Source organism: Glycine max, chromosome 12 (assembly GCF_000004515.6).
Source record: "Glycine max cultivar Williams 82 chromosome 12, Glycine_max_v4.0, whole genome shotgun sequence".
Classification (NCBI taxonomy): Eukaryota; Viridiplantae; Streptophyta; class Magnoliopsida; order Fabales; family Fabaceae; genus Glycine; species Glycine max.
Genome location: NC_038248.2, coordinates 1,847,720 through 1,865,697, shown reverse-complemented (window position 1 = coordinate 1,865,697; position 17,978 = coordinate 1,847,720). Strand labels below are relative to the sequence as shown.

General features: G+C 30.4%; 2 protein-coding genes across 5 annotated transcripts; one reads left to right on the top strand and one right to left on the bottom strand.

Annotated features, from left to right (window-relative positions):
* Positions 1-2,757: 2,757 nt before the first annotated feature.
* Positions 2,758-9,098, top strand: LOC100777451 (WD repeat-containing protein 55). 2 transcript variants are annotated; one of them, XM_006591980.4, is made up of 16 exons: positions 2,758-2,800; positions 2,888-2,990; positions 3,098-3,130; positions 3,280-3,344; positions 3,441-3,528; positions 3,638-3,710; positions 4,291-4,397; positions 6,335-6,377; positions 6,478-6,534; positions 6,917-6,993; positions 7,150-7,198; positions 7,294-7,340; positions 7,452-7,525; positions 7,780-7,835; positions 8,553-8,649; positions 8,753-9,098. In XM_006591980.4, the coding sequence occupies exons 2-16, from the start codon at positions 2,896-2,898 to the stop codon at positions 8,812-8,814; spliced, it is 1,023 nt and encodes a 340-aa protein (XP_006592043.1). In that variant the 5' UTR covers positions 2,758-2,800; positions 2,888-2,895; the 3' UTR covers positions 8,815-9,098. The 2 variants fall into 2 exon arrangements, with proteins under 2 accessions (XP_006592043.1, XP_003540596.1); XM_003540548.5 differs by lacking the exon at positions 2,758-2,800 and having other exon boundaries at positions 2,825-2,990.
* A 2,195-nt stretch (positions 9,099-11,293) lies between these two features.
* Positions 11,294-15,076, bottom strand: LOC100799216 (Swi3 and Zn finger domain-containing protein). 3 transcript variants are annotated; one of them, NM_001349919.1, is made up of 5 exons: positions 14,592-14,943; positions 14,271-14,393; positions 12,996-13,095; positions 12,437-12,543; positions 11,294-11,925 (listed from the first exon to the last, which is right to left on the bottom strand). In NM_001349919.1, the coding sequence occupies exons 1-5, from the start codon at positions 14,904-14,906 to the stop codon at positions 11,656-11,658; spliced, it is 915 nt and encodes a 304-aa protein (NP_001336848.1). In that variant the 5' UTR covers positions 14,907-14,943; the 3' UTR covers positions 11,294-11,655. The 3 variants fall into 3 exon arrangements, with proteins under 3 accessions (NP_001336848.1, XP_025980323.1, XP_025980322.1); XM_026124538.2 differs by having other exon boundaries at positions 11,364-11,925; positions 12,437-12,540; positions 14,592-15,076; XM_026124537.2 differs by having other exon boundaries at positions 11,364-11,925; positions 12,437-12,561; positions 14,592-15,075.
* Positions 15,077-17,978: the final 2,902 nt, after the last annotated feature.

The window sequence follows — 17,978 nt, the reverse complement described above, 5'->3', positions numbered from 1 at the left end:
CGACTATGGTTTGGCCATAGCAAGATAACATGAGAAGAATATTTTTTTTTCAAAACTCGAATACCAAATTGAAAAGTAGCTTAATTGTGTATATTTCATATATCTCAAAGGGTATTTATACAAAGTACACATGCTTATTCTAAGAAAGTCAAATATACAGTCAATCAAACAATTAATATTTTTTATTCTAATACATTAATTCCTACACTATCTGGAAACATAAATAAACTAATGAAAGAAAAATATTAACATAGACGTTTACGTTTTTCCTTCAATGATACTGGCCTACTCCTATACCAAAACTTTTCTCTTGTAGCATTACCCTATACCTGTAGAAGTCAAAGAACCAATGTTTTTCTTTGACTTTTGTCTTTTAGCTTTTCTTTGACTTTCTCTTATAGTATTTTTTATATATTTCAAAAAGTTAATATTTCTAATTAATTAATTTAGAAAATATTTTTGAAATAAATTTAATTTTATTAAAAAAATAGATAATTTACCATGACCCGATGCCTTAGACTTTGATCTATATTTTTACTTATCTCAAACAGTTTTTGGATCTTCTATTTTTAACTATAAATATCTAGCAATACTTCAAAAGTTGTGTGTGTAATTATCTCCCACAACATCTCTCTTCCTCCATTTTTCTTCTCTGTTTTCTTGGGTTCACATGAAAAGAAATGTTGTTAGTTCGATTGTCTCGATCATTGCTGGGAGAAACTTGTTATATCTTGGAGACTTGTGTCTCATGTGAATAAGTTATCGAGGACGGTGTGAAACTTCTCAGACTAATTAATTTGCGTGTAAATACTTCAGTTCGTGAGTATGCCCAACAACACCAACCATTGTTACCTACGTTGCAGTCATGCAGGAATGAAGCACATGAATTTAGAGTTTTTAAACACACGAAAGTGATAATATTTATGTTATATACAATCATCCCAAAATATTTATGTTATATACTTTAGATATAAATATATACACACAAGGATTATGGTAGCAACTAGGGCTCTTCAAGATGAAGAACTCCTCCCTGAGCAACTCTAAGCAGTGGCCAGAATATATGGTATGGTCGCCCCAGTGGATGAAGAGGATACGACAGGAAAAGATGAAAGTAGCCAAAATGGCAACAGTTTTCTGTACAAAACATCTTCTCAGGGTGTCATTTGTTTCCTTTCCCTGTTTTAATATGCATGGAAGTTGTGCTGCTTGTAACTTGTCTCGTCATTATTTCGATATTAATTAATCTCTAAACAGTCAGAATGAGGTCTTTTATTATTTTATGTGAATCATACGGAAATTAGAGGGAACCATAGGTATGAAACTGACCCCTTAAAAGAATTAATTAATATTATTCATATTAATAAAAATGTATCTATTTTTTAGTAATTTATCATTTAAGGATTTCATACTTAAGTGCGCTTCACTTAGAATAATTTTAAAATGATTGATATTTTGAAAGTTTTTCAGAAAGTCTGAATAAAGATAAAACACATTGAAAAGTCTCGTATTCTGATCGATGGAAACAACCAAAATAGATTTTTGAGATCTCAGCCAGAACTACTTAAAGATTGTTAAAATCTTTAAAAAGATTACCTATAAAGAATTATGATTGGTAGAGGATTTTGAGCAACAAATAAGTTGAATGAAATATTATTATGTGAAGTGTCATAGTGTGTAAAATATCGAGAAATTGACTAATAATTAAGGATGTTACATTTACACCATTTAATAATATTTTATTGCCTAATTTTATTTTAAAATTTATGATTTGATTAAAAAAATTGTTATATAAAATATTATATCTACAAAATTTTAGTTTAATACTAAATTATTTGATATCTCTATAATTTTACTATTTTAGGATAGGAAGTGCGAGTTGTATAGAAGACTCTTACATCCTTATTCTCAAACCATTGCGGGAATTTGATATCAAGTGTGTCAATTCATTGCAATTGGGACTACAAGACTACAACTTAAATAAATGTTCTAATTTTCTAATATATATATATATATTATCAAAGTCTAAATTATGAGTTAGGGCTCAATTATTTATCACGAGACATGATATGTGTTTTGAGAATTGATTTGATTATTTTTGTGAGGCTATAATATGTTTTTAGTTATTAAAAATATTACTATTTCTGGTTTTAGTCCTTATTAAAATTTTATTCACTTTAAATTCTTAAAATTCACAAAAATATGTTTTTTTTAGTCCCTAAAAAGAAACACTATATTTAAAACACTAGATCAGCACCCCATGTTTCATGCTTTGTATGAAAAAGAAAAAAGACAGTGGAAGGGGCGGGGCGTGAAAAAAAAAGTTGGAGGATATAATAGAAAAATTCTTCGTCGAAATATTTTTTTTCCTTATAATATAACATTTTTTTTATGTTTTGGTTCTTTCATAATTATTTTTTAAAATAGTCCTTATAAAAGTTTTTTGGAATTGTCCTTATAAAATTTAGTTTTTTTGTCCTTATTAATTTGTTTTAACCTTTTAATATATTTATTTATTTTTGTTTTAGTCCTATAATATTTTGTTTATTTTGAATTTGAAAAAAAAATTATAGGATTAAAAAATATTCAAATACAAAACAAAATAAAATGAATGCATTAATGAAAGTAAAACAAAATAATAAGAATTAAAATAAAAAGAGAAATTTTACGATGATTATTTTATACGACATAAAATAAAGAAAAAAAATATGTATTACTACAACCAAAAATATATTTAAACAATTAAGCAAAAGAATCTTCAATGAACAGTGAACAGAACAGAGTTACACACTTTTTTAAGGTATGCTTCTGCAACTCTATTCTTGCTTTTCATTGTTCATCTGAATATATATAATATAATCCTAATCTACTTTGCATTGCTAAACAGGTGGAAGAATGGAGATAAGTTTGGGGAAACTTGCATTTGACATTGATTTTCATCCCTCAGATAATCTTGTTGCCGCCGGTCTAATTACCGGCCACCTTCACCTGTATGTTGCTTTCGATTAGAGCTGCACCTTCCATACCTAACTAACCCATAGTTTATTTATACCTTCTTGCATTTATGGTAATGATTATATTGAATTGCTTACTGCAGATACCGTTATAGCCCTCATACTGTCCCTGTGAGGTGTAAATTCTGAACCCTTTTTTTATTTGTGTAGTTGTTGGATACGTCAAACCCAGATGATTATTGAGTTTATTTTGTTTGCTGAGTGGTGTGGTTTGTTGTTATATGCTGCTAATTTGTAATCCTGTGTTGCAATTTTATTATTTCAGGCTGTTGGAAGTTCATGCTCACACTGAGTCTTGCAGGGCTGCTCGATTCATCAACGGTGGACGTGGTAATGCACTTGATTATTATTATTTATTTATTTTTGTTGAAGATTTCTTGTGGAGAGTTTGACTTTAAAATGCTTTTTGTTATGTTTTTGTTTTAGCACTCTTAACGGGTTCTCCGGATTGCTCAATACTGGCTATAGATGTGGAAACTGGTTCTACAATTGCCCGGGTTGATAATGCTCACGAGTGAGTTTATCTGCTGCAATTACACATTTGTTGTGATTTGGGTTACAGAAGAATCACAAGTATCCTCATTTGCTTTTTGGACTTGTATGGGGTTTTTGTTGTGATGCAGATCTGCGGTCAATAGATTGATAAACCTGACTGAGTCAACTGTTGCCTCAGGAGATGATGATGGTTGTATAAAGGTAACCTTTTGTTCTTGTTTCAAATTCTTAGTATTCGTATCTGTTCTGAATTCCAGATTATTTTGTGGTCTGCATTGATAATATTTTACGTAGTTATTCAGTCATCTTTACAATAGTGGATTGTAACAATAGATTGCTCTCATGTTTTAAAATTTCACAATGTTTGCCCAGCTTATAAATGAATAAAGCTTAATTAGTCTCTCTTGACTAATTTGAATACTGGGTCAATGGTCACTCCTCATTGTCATTTAAATATCTGGACCACAACAGTCCCAAACGTAATAGTTATTGCATTCCGTTCATCTATAGTCCCTTTCTTTCTGAGCCCCACCCCCAAGTTCTGTTTTTTTTTATTGCAGTGAGTGAATGGCATCACTCCTTATTTGAATATTGTATCATTTATTCTTTTCTATTATGCATATATATGTTTTACTTTTATGTTATTTTTAGTCACTATTCTGCTTAAAGCCACCCATTACTGCTCTTAAGATAGGTTGTAATATTGATCTTTTAGAGTTGTGGGGAGGTCAGATGATCAGTGTTTTCTCAATTCTTTTCATTTAGCTCTTCTTTATTGTAGGTATGGGATACCAGAGAACGCTCTTGTTGCAATTCTTTTAATGTCCATGAAGATTACATTTCAGACATTACTTTTGCATCTGATGCAATGAAACTGTTGGCAACAAGGTAGCAAATTCATGTACTTCACCTGCCCCAAAATACCAATGGATAGAAAAGAAATTACTCTAGTTTTCTCTATGTAGTGATTATATAGATCTTTTTCTAAACTTTCTTGTGGAGAGGGATGCCATATCAATTTATAATTATAAAAAACTTGATGTGTGTGTTATCTTACAAATTCATAGTTGCATTTAATTAAGAAACCATAAGTGCTGGATAATCATATAGTTTAGATTCGAAATTCTTATAGTAATTTTCCCCCTCAAGTTATTTTTGTATTTAATCATGTTTACTAATAGTAACTTGTTGTGAATAGCTTGTTGTGGCTTAACTGCTGTAGTCTGTAGAAATAAGATTATGTTTTCTAATTATGGTGGTTGTCTATTGACTAGTTGCTCTAGCGCAGATTTTATTAACAAAGTTAGGTACATTCCGTAACAAATGCTGGTTGGGTTTATGGATATGTTTATATCTTATTTGAACTATTCTGTAGTTGGTATTAGCATCTCCATTGGTTGGGCTCAATCATTTTGTGCTGAGCAATCACTGAACTAAGCATAACCTAACCATGCTTTAATTTTTTACCTTAATTTTTCCGCTTATATCCTGTTGTAATCACCTAGGGGCTGACATGTGACAGTTACTTAATACTGTTTTCACATTTTAACAGTGCTGTTTTTCCTTGTTTATGAAAAATAAATTTCTGGAGAGCAAAGAGGGACACTTTATGCAGATTATTAAGCTGATTTCCCACTATCGAGGGATCATGCAATTTGCAATGATGTTATCTACTGCTTTTTTTTGTTGATGTTTTAATTTTGAACTCCCCTGGGAGATTATGGCTTTTGCTCAAGTACAAGTATGACAAAGTATATGGAATGTATGTTTAGCTAGAGGTACAATGATGATAACCTTGGGAGAACCACATCACAAAAGCTAGCCATTTTAGCTGGAAAGCTCAAGGACCTTATAAACCCCACACCAAAACCCCATACTTCCAATGTGGAACTAAAGTCCCATACCTTGCTTTGGATCCTAACATGCAAGAACCCTAGTGTAGAGCTAAAATTTGAAGAACATACCTTCCCACAAGTCACATAGTTTAAGTGTCTATGGTCCATTATATAGTACTTTGGAGAAAGAGGGAGATGTAAACCGTAGGATTCAAGCAGAATGAACGATTTGGAAGAATGACTAGGCATATTTGTGATAAAAAAAGGTACCACTCAAGCATAAGGGAAAATTTTATCCCATAACAATAAGACTTGCTATGCAGTGTGGTATTGAATGCTAGGCAGTAAAAAGCCAAGAGAACAAACTCAGTGTAGAGGAGATGATAATGTTGTGTTGAATAAGTGGACATACTAGACATGATGGGATTAGAAATGAATGCGGTAAAGAAAAAGTTGGGGTAACACCTATTGTAGAAAATATTTTATTCCCACTTGTATTTTCCTTTGAATTCTTTTCCTGATTGTGAATCCTATCAGAATTTAAGGTGTTAGATTGTTATTCCCTGTGTTTTGAAGGAGGAAACTCCTTGTTAAGGGGAAACCCTATTTTTGTACTTGAATTTGGCCTAAAAATCATTAATTTCATATTCATGATTCAGTGTGTTCATTTCTTGAGTCTTAACAGGAGACCAAGAAAAACTATAAGTGAAATAGTAAAGAAGAATTTGGAGGTCAATGATTTGTCTATAGATATGATTCACTGTAGAACATTGTGGGGTCATTTGATCCATGTAGCCAACCCACCTGCTGGATAGAAGGCTTAGCTTTTGTTTTATTTTAAACTTATGCAGTATGTGCATCCTGTTAATAAATGAAACCATTGCAATATGCTTTATGAATATTATAACAATTTGTATTTTACATTCTACTTTCTCGATCTTGTGATATAGTCTAATTTTTTTTCCCCATAAATTCCCTTTTGTTGTTAAGTGGAGATGGGACTCTGTCTGTTTGCAATCTTCGAAGAAATACAGTAAGTTGTATATCTGTGTTTTCTGGTTCCTTTTAAAACATAAATGCTCTTTATCTATCACATTTGAATTTTAACCCACCCTTTCATGATTATTTGAAAGGTGCAAGCTCGATCAGAATTTTCGGAAGATGAGTTGCTGTCTGTTGTTTTAATGAAGGTATCAAAGTCTACGCACGACTTTTCAGTGAATTTTTTTTAAAATGTTTCTATGAAAAAAGTTCTATTAAAAAAAGTATTTTAATGAATATGTTTTATGCTTTTATTCTTGCTTCCTAGGAGAAGAACTAATTTTATCTTGCTTTTAACAGTATTTTTTATTTTATTTTGTTGTCACTTAAAGTACTTTATTGTTTGGCTAAATACCTCAAAAAATTAAATTGTTTTTTTAATTAAAATGCATCTTTTTATGATTTTACAATATACCCAACAGGCTCTTAGTCAATGTCTTTCTTTGTACTGAAAGGTATCTTGTGTTTGACACTCATATCCTCTAAAATGATCACATGACTGATGTTTACAATTTTTGGCTGGGTGACCAGAATGGTAGGAAAGTTGTATGCGGATCACAAACTGGAATCATTCTATTGTATTCATGGGGATGCTTCAAGGATTGTAGGTATATGATGTGGACCATGTCAGAATTACATGATAGAAATATTTTTTGTTTATGGAGGAGAGGCGGCTAAGAGACATTGATTTGATGTTATCCTTGGCTTGCATTTCTTATTATGCGTCTTCAACTGATGTTCTAACTAATTGGTTTCAATTCCAGTGATCGATTTACTGATCTTTCTTCGAACTCTATTGATGCAATGTTGAAGGTAAATCAACATCACATGATTATTTCAGCTTCAGTAGGATTTTTTTTACCATCCTTAGGTCTTGTAATAAACTTTTTCATTAATGTTATTCTTAGCTTGATGAAGATAGGATTATTACTGGATCAGAGAATGGGATTATCAAGTGAGTCTTTTGCTGTTTGAGATCATTGTACCTCTTGTTTGAATTGTACTTCAATCTTTTATTTCTTGTGCTCTCTGTTTCATTTATATTAATGTTCTTTTTTATGTTCAGCCTGGTTGGGATATTACCTAACAGAGTCATCCAGCCAATAGCAGAACACTCAGAGTATCCTGTTGAGTGTCTTGGTAACATACAGTCTCTTTCGCTTAGCATTTAATGTGACTGGTTCAGTCTGCATGTGGACTCTATTATTTTAAGCCTCAATTCCTTCTGTAGTTTTCCTGTCCTTAGCATTAATTCCTTCTGTAGTTCTCCCCCTCCTCCCCTGTTTTCAGCCTCATTATTGTGTGCTTGAGCTCTAGCATGCAATTTCATATGTTTTCATGTCCTTTTCATATTCCTGGCTTCTAGTTAACTTATGGTTTCTTTGGTCCTGTAGCATTTTCTCATGATAGGAAGTTCCTTGGAAGCATTGCTCATGATCAAATGTTGAAGGTACTTCTCTTTCCTAATTCTCTAAAATTCACTGGAATTGGTTCCTCTGCTTTTTGGAACATTTATACTAGGCACTCCTTATCATGTTTGTAACTGTAAACCCCTATCTGGTCATAACTTTGTTCTCAAGTTCAAGAACAATTGCCTTAAATATAAAGAAGATTCTTTAAGTGTGTTCAGAATTTTGACTAAAATAAAATAATTTCCTACAGAGGGCTTATATCGAATGGTAGATTTAGCAATATTAATTGATGTGTCCAGTGTGGCTTAATTTGGATGGACATTTACAACTGGAAAGGGGACAAATGATGGTATGCAATGAAGTACGAGAGTTAGCCTAGTTTTAAGGCTCTGAATAATGTGCTTATAATGATGGTTATATTATTTGTATTAGTATGATGGAATTGCGCAAGTAATAGTTTATGGTATGTAAATATAGAAAGTTAAATCAATTAATTCATCATATGGTCCATAGAACTTAAAAAAAGAATAACTTCTATTTTAAAATGAGTTTAATGGTTATGCAACGGTTTGGCTTCAAATTTGGCCTGTCAATCTGAGGCCTTTATTAATTAATAATGGAAGGTGGATCACTGTTAAAAATGTGAATCATTGGTTTTATGTGTGTCTGTCTAAACAAGCATGTGTCTATATTTTCTGTTCAGATTATACTAACAAACTAGCTGTCTGAACATCCAAGATTTTCCTGTTGTGCAGCTATGGGACTTGGATAATATACTGCCAGGTTCAAGAAACACACAAACAAATGAAAGTGGAGTGATTGATAGTGACGATGATGAGATGGATGTTGATGGTAAGAGATGATTTGCTATAGATTGCCCATGAGTAAAAACATGGTATGGTTATTGGAAGTCTATGTATATGTTGTGCTTCAATTTGTGTGGACAACTTTGCAGGGAACAAGAGAAAGAATGGGCATGCTGTAGGTGGTTCGAACAACTTCTTTGCAGATTTATAGGATTGTTCACAAGTGTGATGACCCTATTAGTACATTTGCGTGATTTCCTTCCTAATCAATATATTCAGACAGACGCTGGAGCCACATGATGAACTACCTGAAGTCTCGTTAAAGCAGGAGATGATGGACTTGGGCCAATGATGCAACAAAATACAGCTTGTGTTTTTTAAGAAATTTAAATGAAAATTATCAAGTTCAGGTCAAATATATGCTTGATATTCAATTTTGTTGTTACCCTTTCGAAAAAGTAATTTACTATAACAATTCTTGATCTTGATCTCAAATTGATACCTTGGTGCGGCATTACAAAGGCAAGTCTTCACCGCCTTTTTCTTTTCACACTAGAAATGGAACAGTTGACTGCTGTTGCCGGGTCCTTGTAAGTTGCAACCACGGTTTCCTAATTTCTAGGGCCTATATTTTCAATAGATAAATAACTTGACTAACACACACAAAATATATGATATAATTATTATTAAAAAACATAAGAAATTCTGGATAATTTTTCTTACGACAATAGTCACTTTTGTTTCTTAATGTGTAATTAGCTAACAAATGTGTTCTTGAAAGATGAAAATACAAAATTTAGTTTCAAAAAGTGTAAAAAGTGCAACAAATATATCCAATGCGATAAAAAGTGCGACAAATTTAGTTTTGGAATGTGTTTATCATAGTTAATAAAATAGTCTACGTGATACGGAGGGAAAGATTTGTCACTTAAATGATGGTCAACATGGTCATTTCTAATTGTCAACATAGGAGCATATTTATCATATAATATTTTTTGACTTTTCATTTTTTCACTCTATTGACAAATGTGCCCTTAAAAGATGAAAATACAAAATTTAGTCCCAAAAAGTGTGGAAAATACACCCGGACGTTAACTTTTGTCTTTTATTATTAATAAAATACTTTATTATTAATAAAATAGTCTAGATTCGAAGAAGTGGAATGTGATATATTTATCTTTTATTTATAGCAAGTTGTGACAAATTATTATAATTTGAAAAAAATTGTAATTATTGATACACTGTTATAATGTTTATCTTGGATAATTTCTATTGTGACAAACAAATTATTGTTGATAATCTATATTATTGTTATTATTATGTTTGTTTTAAATTATGTTTGCCAATATACTTTTTTAAGTGATTATTGTAATGTTATATTTGTAACAATAAAAAATGACGAAAATTTACCTTAAAATTATATTTTATCCTTAAATAAAACAAAATTTTAGGTCTTGCAAATTAGTCCAATAGAAATATACTGATATTTAAGTCCAATAAAAAATTATTGACATTTTCGTCCAATAATAATAACTTATTGATATTTTGGTCTAATGGAATGTATTGACATTTAGGTCTAAAATAAAGTACGAACATTTTTCTCCAATAAAAAATATTGATATTTTTGTCCAACAAAAAATTACTGACAATCATTTCAGTGATAAATTTATCTCCCTGTGTCACTAGGTTATTTTATTTTATTAACATTGATGGACGGAAGTTAAGAGCCGGATATATTTGTCACATTTTTACACTTTCGAAGACTAAATTTTATATTTTCATCTTTTAGAAATATATTTGTTAACAAATTATATATTCAAGGATAAAAATGATTATTTATCTTCTTTGATAAGTATCTCAAAATGGAAGGCAAGGGGGAAGGTTGTGACTGAATCTCAAAAATGGACCGTGGCTTCTCTCACAGGGAGCTAAATCTCGCTTAGACAACAAAAAGCCTTCTAAATTGAATTCCATGACAGAATTATCTAATAATTGGTGTCATAATCAATTGTGATTTCTCTATTTTAATACAATAAAAAAATATAATAATTCAGAACATTAGAGAAACGTATTCAAAAATGAATATTGCAATTAAGTTCTTATGTTAATTTTCAATTCTAATGAGAAATTGAAAATTAGTATTCGGCTTTTGAGTTAATAGCCAATTTTAGAGAACTAAATTAAAAGTTGACCCTTTTTTTTCAATTTTTTTTAGACATTTTTTAATAAACTGTTTGAGGAATGTATTAAAACTAGGTGCTCAAAATGTGCTTCAATCTTTATGTAAACATCCTTGTAATATCTTATAACGACTTTTAAAATTTAGCTGCTTTATCATGGCTTATTTAAATTATTATCTACTTTCAAATTTCTATTTTATTCCCTGTAATTATTCTTTTTTAGTTTCCACATTTCATAAAAATGATGTGATTTTGATTTTAATCCCTACCGTACAATTAACTACGTTCCACAATGAGAGAAAGCAATTACTAGTTCATCAATTGCAGATCTCAAATTGATGCCTTGGTGACACTATCAACTTCTACGGTTGTTGCAAGTTGCAACCATTGTTTACTAGTTTCTAAAGTCTATACAAATTCAATGCAAATTGATTTTTAGTTGAAATTGTTGTGGTTCACATTCTAATACAGATCCAACAAATAAAAATAAAATGAAAGCAAAAACAAGAGTTTTGATGCTTTGGCAAAAGTACTTTTGCCTTAAGTAATTTTTCACTAGATTTTCAAACATGCACACATGTAAGTAAATTCTCAGCTTATTTTCGAAGTGTCTGCACTATCATTGTCATGCACTTTAAATAGGGTTAAAGTGCCCCCAAACAAATTAAATAGGCCCGCCACTTGAAACTTAAACATGAAGCTAATATCGACACAAATTTATTTACTGTTATGACATCATAATCACAAGCACCTAAATAACAGTCACCAAACCATAAAAAGTAAACTACTTAATTCATGAGGGGACTTAAGGACAACTCAACCAGTTGTGAGACAACAAGAAGTAATGCTTTCATTTACAATTCAGATCAAAGTTAGGAGGCTTGTGATAAGGCAGCACGCCTTTCTAGTGCCTTTAACCTATTGGCTTCCATACGAGCTCTCTGCTCTTCTGTTATCTCAGCTCGCCTTTCTAGTGCCTTCAACCTATTTGCTTCCATACGAGCCCTCTGCTCTTCTGTTATCTCAGCTTTGCCAGACTGGCTGGATCCATTATATTGAACTTCCTCTGATGTCTTTTCAGCTGCGCTACTTTCTGAAGCCTTGTTAGTACCAATAACATTGTGCATGGACTGAGCATGTTCCTGTTATAAAAGAGGAAGGCAATACTGTTATTAAGACTTCGACATAAGCTCCTTGTTTACAATTTCTCTATGACAATTTGGTTCAATTTGAAAAGTTACTTATAACTGGCTACCTGCAACCACTGATTTACTAGATTTACAATTTTCACATATAATGGTATCTAACTCCATAATAAAGGCATATGAATACACCAGAGACATGAGAAGAAAAGATAAAATGAATATAAACCTCCAGATGATTGAGTAACCTCTGATTTCTAATATACACTGGATAAGGAAAACTGAACTCGGCTTAAACTTCTTTCCTGATAATTCAGATTACTCAATTTTCTCACAAATTTGTGAGAATCAGTATCCTTAAAAGATAAGAATACATATTTCCTCCTGACTGATTTAGATAAATATTGATAGTGTTTCTTTCATCAAGCAAAACATTCAAATGTGTTTTCACAAATACATAAAACACATTACATGATAATAAATTAATTTTGTTTAAAGTAAATGTACTTACTTCAGTAGCTTTATCATATATATCATTAAGCATGTCTTCTTGAATGTCATTAACATTTTCGGATTCTGCAAACACATCTGTCTCTTGATGAGTTGCTCCCCCATCTTCTGCAGATACAACATATCCTAAAGTAAGGATATAGAAAAGATTCATAAGGATGTAAATAAATAAAAGTATAAAACCTAGTTAATTAATTCTAGTCAATCATCATAGCAAAGTTCTAGTTAATTATTGAATCAGATTGCCACCCTACTTGAAATTAGTCCTGGGGAAGTTTGTCAAAATTAAGAACCAATCTAGAATTGGTCAATTTGCTACAACGATCAAATTATAAATCATAAGATCCCACCTCTTGTGCAATTTAACAATTAAGAGAGATATACATATACTTGAAGAAAGGAATTTGTAGTAAGAAATATTTCTGAACAACTAAATACAGAGGTGGCTAAGTCAATACGCAGTCCTCATTAACAATACTTTGACCACCAGCAACTATTTGAAACCAACAAGACTAATGTATCTTGAGAACTTGGTAGCAAGCAAAGTATAAACTAGATACCGTGCTCATCAGATGGAATGTCATGCACAACAGGTGGTTCACGCAGTTTTGTTGGATCTCCACCACTTGCAACTCTTTCTCTCAATTCTCTAAGGCAAGTCTGGTTAGAGTGCAGGAAAAAAAAGTTAGCAAATACTCACTAGGAATCCATTTTTGTAGAGTAAAAGACTGGAAGCATGCATGCATAATTCATGCAATGCAAGCTCATGCAAAATCAACAGACACAACCTCTCAACAAATACAACACTTAAGGAGAGACATCATATTAAAAGAAACAGCAGATGAAATGGAGAACTTCATATTCTTATATCATGTACGCATCAACTGAATTCAAAAACAATTGACTGAAAATCTTTTATGACAAACTGTTCTGGAAACATAGATGTTGGATTCATCGATTAAAGAATTTTCATCCTCTATGTATCACTACAGCTAATATGTACATATTTAGTATCAATGAACTTCTTCTAAGCAAGTATACATGATGATTTGTTCATTTTGATAGTCTTTGGTTAGGATGGGCTTTGGCAGCTGTTCTCTTCAATCATTATAACAAAAAATACTTTTGACATTAGGCTCTTTTGTCACTATGAGATTCTTGCCAATACACAGATCTCACTGAATCTACCAGATTACACTAAAGTCTCTAGAAGCATTGTGCTTAACATAGAATGAACTCTGTCCAAATATTTTACCAAATCCATTACTGAACTGAAAACATCATCGTGCTCATAAAATTTTACAATAATCCAAAATTCTTTCAATTCCATAAATATACCATAAAATCAATACATAGTATTCTTCTCAACAAAAATATATATGTATATATATATATATATATATATGAACAAAACGTGGGTGTTGTTCTCTAATCAAAATTAAAGTTTCACCTCGGTATACCTTTTATTTTGCAGGTTACCAAAGTGAAAAACTCAAATTTTAATTGAAGAACAACATCAAAAGCACCTAAGGAACTACGTCTAAGTATTGTCCCAAAAATATCCACCGTGTGATCTCAAATTAATAGTCGGTTAGTTTCTGAAATTCGAATGCAATATGACATAATAACAACCAGGTCGATTAAAATCAATTTTTCAATAGGAATAATAACTACTAAGACAGCGCGGGCAGGAACTCTTAAACATGTGTCACAGACACCTAACAGTGTGACCCTATCCACTATCATACTTTGTTTATATTGACGCACCGTTGCATACCAAAATCTATAACTGAACAAGTACACAATGATATACAGTTTGAAGAAATAAAGAGTACCTTTACACGCCTTGTAGCAGCAACTTTCTCCACTTTGTGAACAAACTGATTGAAAGAGTAATAAGGGAGCAAGCGAGAGTGCCATTCGGTGTACAGACGAAGCAGGTTACCCAAATCGCGAACCTAACACAAAAACAATTCAATGGAGAGATCTAAGCCAAGAAAACAAACCGAGCAAGTTACGCTAAATAAGCACGCTTAACGTAGAGAGGAAAAAGTTACGAATAAAAATTGTTAATGGAATTAAAAACACAGACGGTGACGAAAACTACACGCCGTATGTTAAATTACTTGTGAATAATTGAAAGAGGGAAAATTAACCTCGTGGCCACCACCACGGTATTTGAACTCGCGAGGGAAGTAGCGGAGGACGTAACCGAGACCCTCGTCGGAGAGAAGAAGCTCCGGTGTGAGCTTGGGCTTTGTTCGGGGGAGTTTCTTGGGCTTTTCGGCGGCGAATCTGGGCTTGAAAGAAGAGGAAGAAGGATTTGGAGTATTTGGATTGGGAGTGGTGGCGGGGTTAGGGTTAGGGTTAGGGTTAGGGTTAGGATTGGAATTGGGAGCGGAGAAAGGGCAATCCCGTGACCAGTGACCAGGTCTGCCGCACTTGTAACACCCTGTTGCGGTTCCCTCCATATTTTTCTCTGCAACAACGATTCACAACTCTCGCATTGCACGATCTATGTCACTGTGGAAATTAAATTTGATTTTTTTTACTCGCTTCTTTTCGCGGGAAATGGCGGGAAACGCAAAATAGTGTTTTTTGCAATTTACAATGCATCATATCCAATTATTCCTGTTTGGTCAAACTAGCCATTTTTTAGGCTCCCCGCATAACATAATCGCTCTTTTTTTTTCAATTTTTATTTGATAAAATTCATGTAAATTTTACTAAATATATGCGAGTCTTTTTTTTAGAAAAAATATGAGTCTCAAATTTTATTGAATGAATCCTAATTTTTAATTATTAAAATTATTTAACTAATAAAAAATGTTCTAATTTATGTTGGTGGCATGGCGTGGAAAGAAAATGAATGATATTTTATTATATTTAGGTTTATGTATGTCATTAATACCAATGACAAATTTTTGTTTTAGTTTTTTTTAAGAAAAAATTATTAATTTTAATGCTTATAATTTTAATTTGTTTAAACCAATTTTTACATTATTTAGTAATACATAAACATACATTTTAATATGTGATCATAATAATTATTAGATTTAGTTATTATATTTTTATATTTTATATTCTATTATTAATCTTACTTTATATCTTAGAATATTTTTTTAATCCGTTTAATTTAAAATAAATGAAAAATAATATACAATTAAGTAAATATCATACTTTTTGTGATATGTTTTATTTTTTTTCACCCAACAAATAATAATTCAATCAAGTATTTATATTGTTTAGAATATTTTTTTAAAAAAAAAGATAAAAATGGATTTCAAATAAATTAGAGAGAATAAAAATGAAAAAAAAACTAAGAGCTTATAATTTATAAGTTAGTTGAAGTAATTTATGAAAATAAATTTAAAAAAACTACTAAAATAAATTCACATACCGGGTAAATTCATTATCAATATATTTTTATCAACACATCTTTAATCTGAATCAAAATTCACATCAAATAAGATATTGAGTTTGAGTTGTGTGAATATAAAAAAAATTGATTAGAAAAAAAAAGATTTATTGAATATAATTAACCTTGATTTTTTAAATTAGAATTATGTAATTAAATGATATTAATTAATTTTCTTTTTTAGTTTGTGTGAGTTTTTAATTTTGAATTCTATTCAAGATCAACAATAGTGCATACCTATTTTGTCAAAAAATATTTTTTATCAAAAAATTTAGTTGAGCATCTTTAATTATATTTTTCTTTCCTCCATTTACAATTTTTTTATCAATAAAATCTAATTTAATTGATTAAGTAATTTCGTGTGTGAGTTGTTGCAAATCATGAATTAGAAAATGCCATTTGTTTTTTTACTTCACTTATCTCACCCTGCCGTTTTGGTATAGAGTATTGATATTCTATCATTCCTTTAACTCTACTGATCAGTTTTTTGGGTTCCTGCCAGGCAGACAATTTTATTTTTTTACCTTTTGTTTGTGGCCAAAGTAGCTCTGGACATTTTTGCTGTCCCACTTTCGATCTGTATTTATGAATGCGATGGTGGGGAAAGTCCATTATGAATAGATCGTATATATATGTACGTCATGCATAGAAAGTAGTTTGTGGATTATAAGTTGCCATAATTTTCAAAGATTTCAACCCAAAGCAATTGACCAGTCCGCAAATCATGCCCCTTCAATCCTTTTGGATCAAACAAAACTAATTATATCATACTAAAGTTTCACTCAACCTCAAATATAGATGAAGCTTTGAAAAAGTCCAATGTACATCCTCTCTTTGTAGTGAAATCAATTTAAACTAAACTTTTTTTTTTTTAACTTGAATGAAATATATCTAATTTCATTTAAAGGGTGTTGTTATATATATCAACTTATTAAAATTAATGTGTGGATGTTTTATAATAAATATCTCTCAATCCAATAGTACTTCTCTTAGTAAGGTAGTACCATGATAAATTTAAAATGTTCCTCTTAGGAGGGGTGTTTTTCAATTTAAAATTCAGATATTTAAAATAATTTTTTTTTTTTACTTATCATGCAAAAATCTCTATTGTATAGCATACATAAAAATAATGAAGAATCCAAATAATGTCCTAATTAAACATAAAATCCTTATTAAATATATAATCTCTCAGATAAATCGTTAAATCTAATTAAAAATAAAATCTAGAAAATCTCAACATATTATAATTTTTAATTTAAATTTTTTTTTTAGAAATTAAGTTCCAGACATTTTAAATAAAAAATAGTAATTACTAATTATGCAAAAATCTCTATCGTATGACATACCGGAAACGGAAAGTTTCGCTCCTAATTAAAATAAAATTCTTATCAAATATTTGATATATTTACTAAATTATTAAATCTAAATATTATTTTAGAAATTAAATTTCATATATTTTAAACAAATAAAATACGTATAATATTTAGTCTTATTAGCTCAGTCTAAACAATTGATTAATAATATGTAAAAAAATGGATAATATCATTTATAAATAATTTATTATAACATTGTCTAACATATGAATTAAGATAGTTTTGAAAATAATAATTTAATATTTAGATAATTTTTGTTGTAAAATTATTTTTCATGAATTTTAAAATTATAAATATGTTTTGGTTATTTTTTATATTTTTATTTACTTGAACAGTACATAAATTTTCATTCTCTTTACTTTATACTTTTTTTTTATGGTTAAAATATTTCCTTAATGTTATGATACTAATCACTACAAGAGAAAGGGATATCACCTAGTTAAGAGAATGCATGCATACCATCTAACTATATTATCTAACTTTTAATTGAGAATACATATGTCAACTCATTTATTCAACATTCAACATTCTATCTAAAAAGAAAGAAAAATGTATACATCCATATTCTGTCAAAGAAAAAAAATACATGATATGTTAACTTAGTTATTCAACATAAAAAAATTTAATTACGCTTTCTATTCTATAATTACAACAACTTTTTATACAGTTATAATTTTTTAACTTTTTCATGTTTGTGGAATAAAGTTGTCGATCTGAAAGCATTACATTTATAACCTGTAAAATTGTTACAA

Bases quoted from the DNA above. Each gene is read 5' to 3' on its own strand.
- LOC100777451 (XM_006591980.4), top strand. From the start codon at position 2,896: ATGGAGATAAGTTTGGGGAAACTTGCATTTGACATTGATTTTCATCCC. The intron at 3,131-3,279 runs GTGTAAATTCTG...TTATTATTTCAG, and splicing joins CCTCATACTGTCCCTGTGAG to GCTGTTGGAAGTTCATGCTC. The intron at 7,341-7,451 runs GTGAGTCTTTTG...TTTTATGTTCAG, and splicing joins TCAGAGAATGGGATTATCAA to CCTGGTTGGGATATTACCTA.
- LOC100799216 (XM_026124537.2), bottom strand. From the start codon at position 14,906: ATGGAGGGAACCGCAACAGGGTGTTACAAGTGCGGCAGACCTGGTCAC. The intron at 14,394-14,591 runs GTTAATTTTCCC...TTTTTGTGTTAG, and splicing joins ACCGTGGTGGTGGCCACGAG to GTTCGCGATTTGGGTAACCT. The intron at 11,926-12,436 runs GTAAGTACATTT...CTTTTATAACAG, and splicing joins TATATGATAAAGCTACTGAA to GAACATGCTCAGTCCATGCA.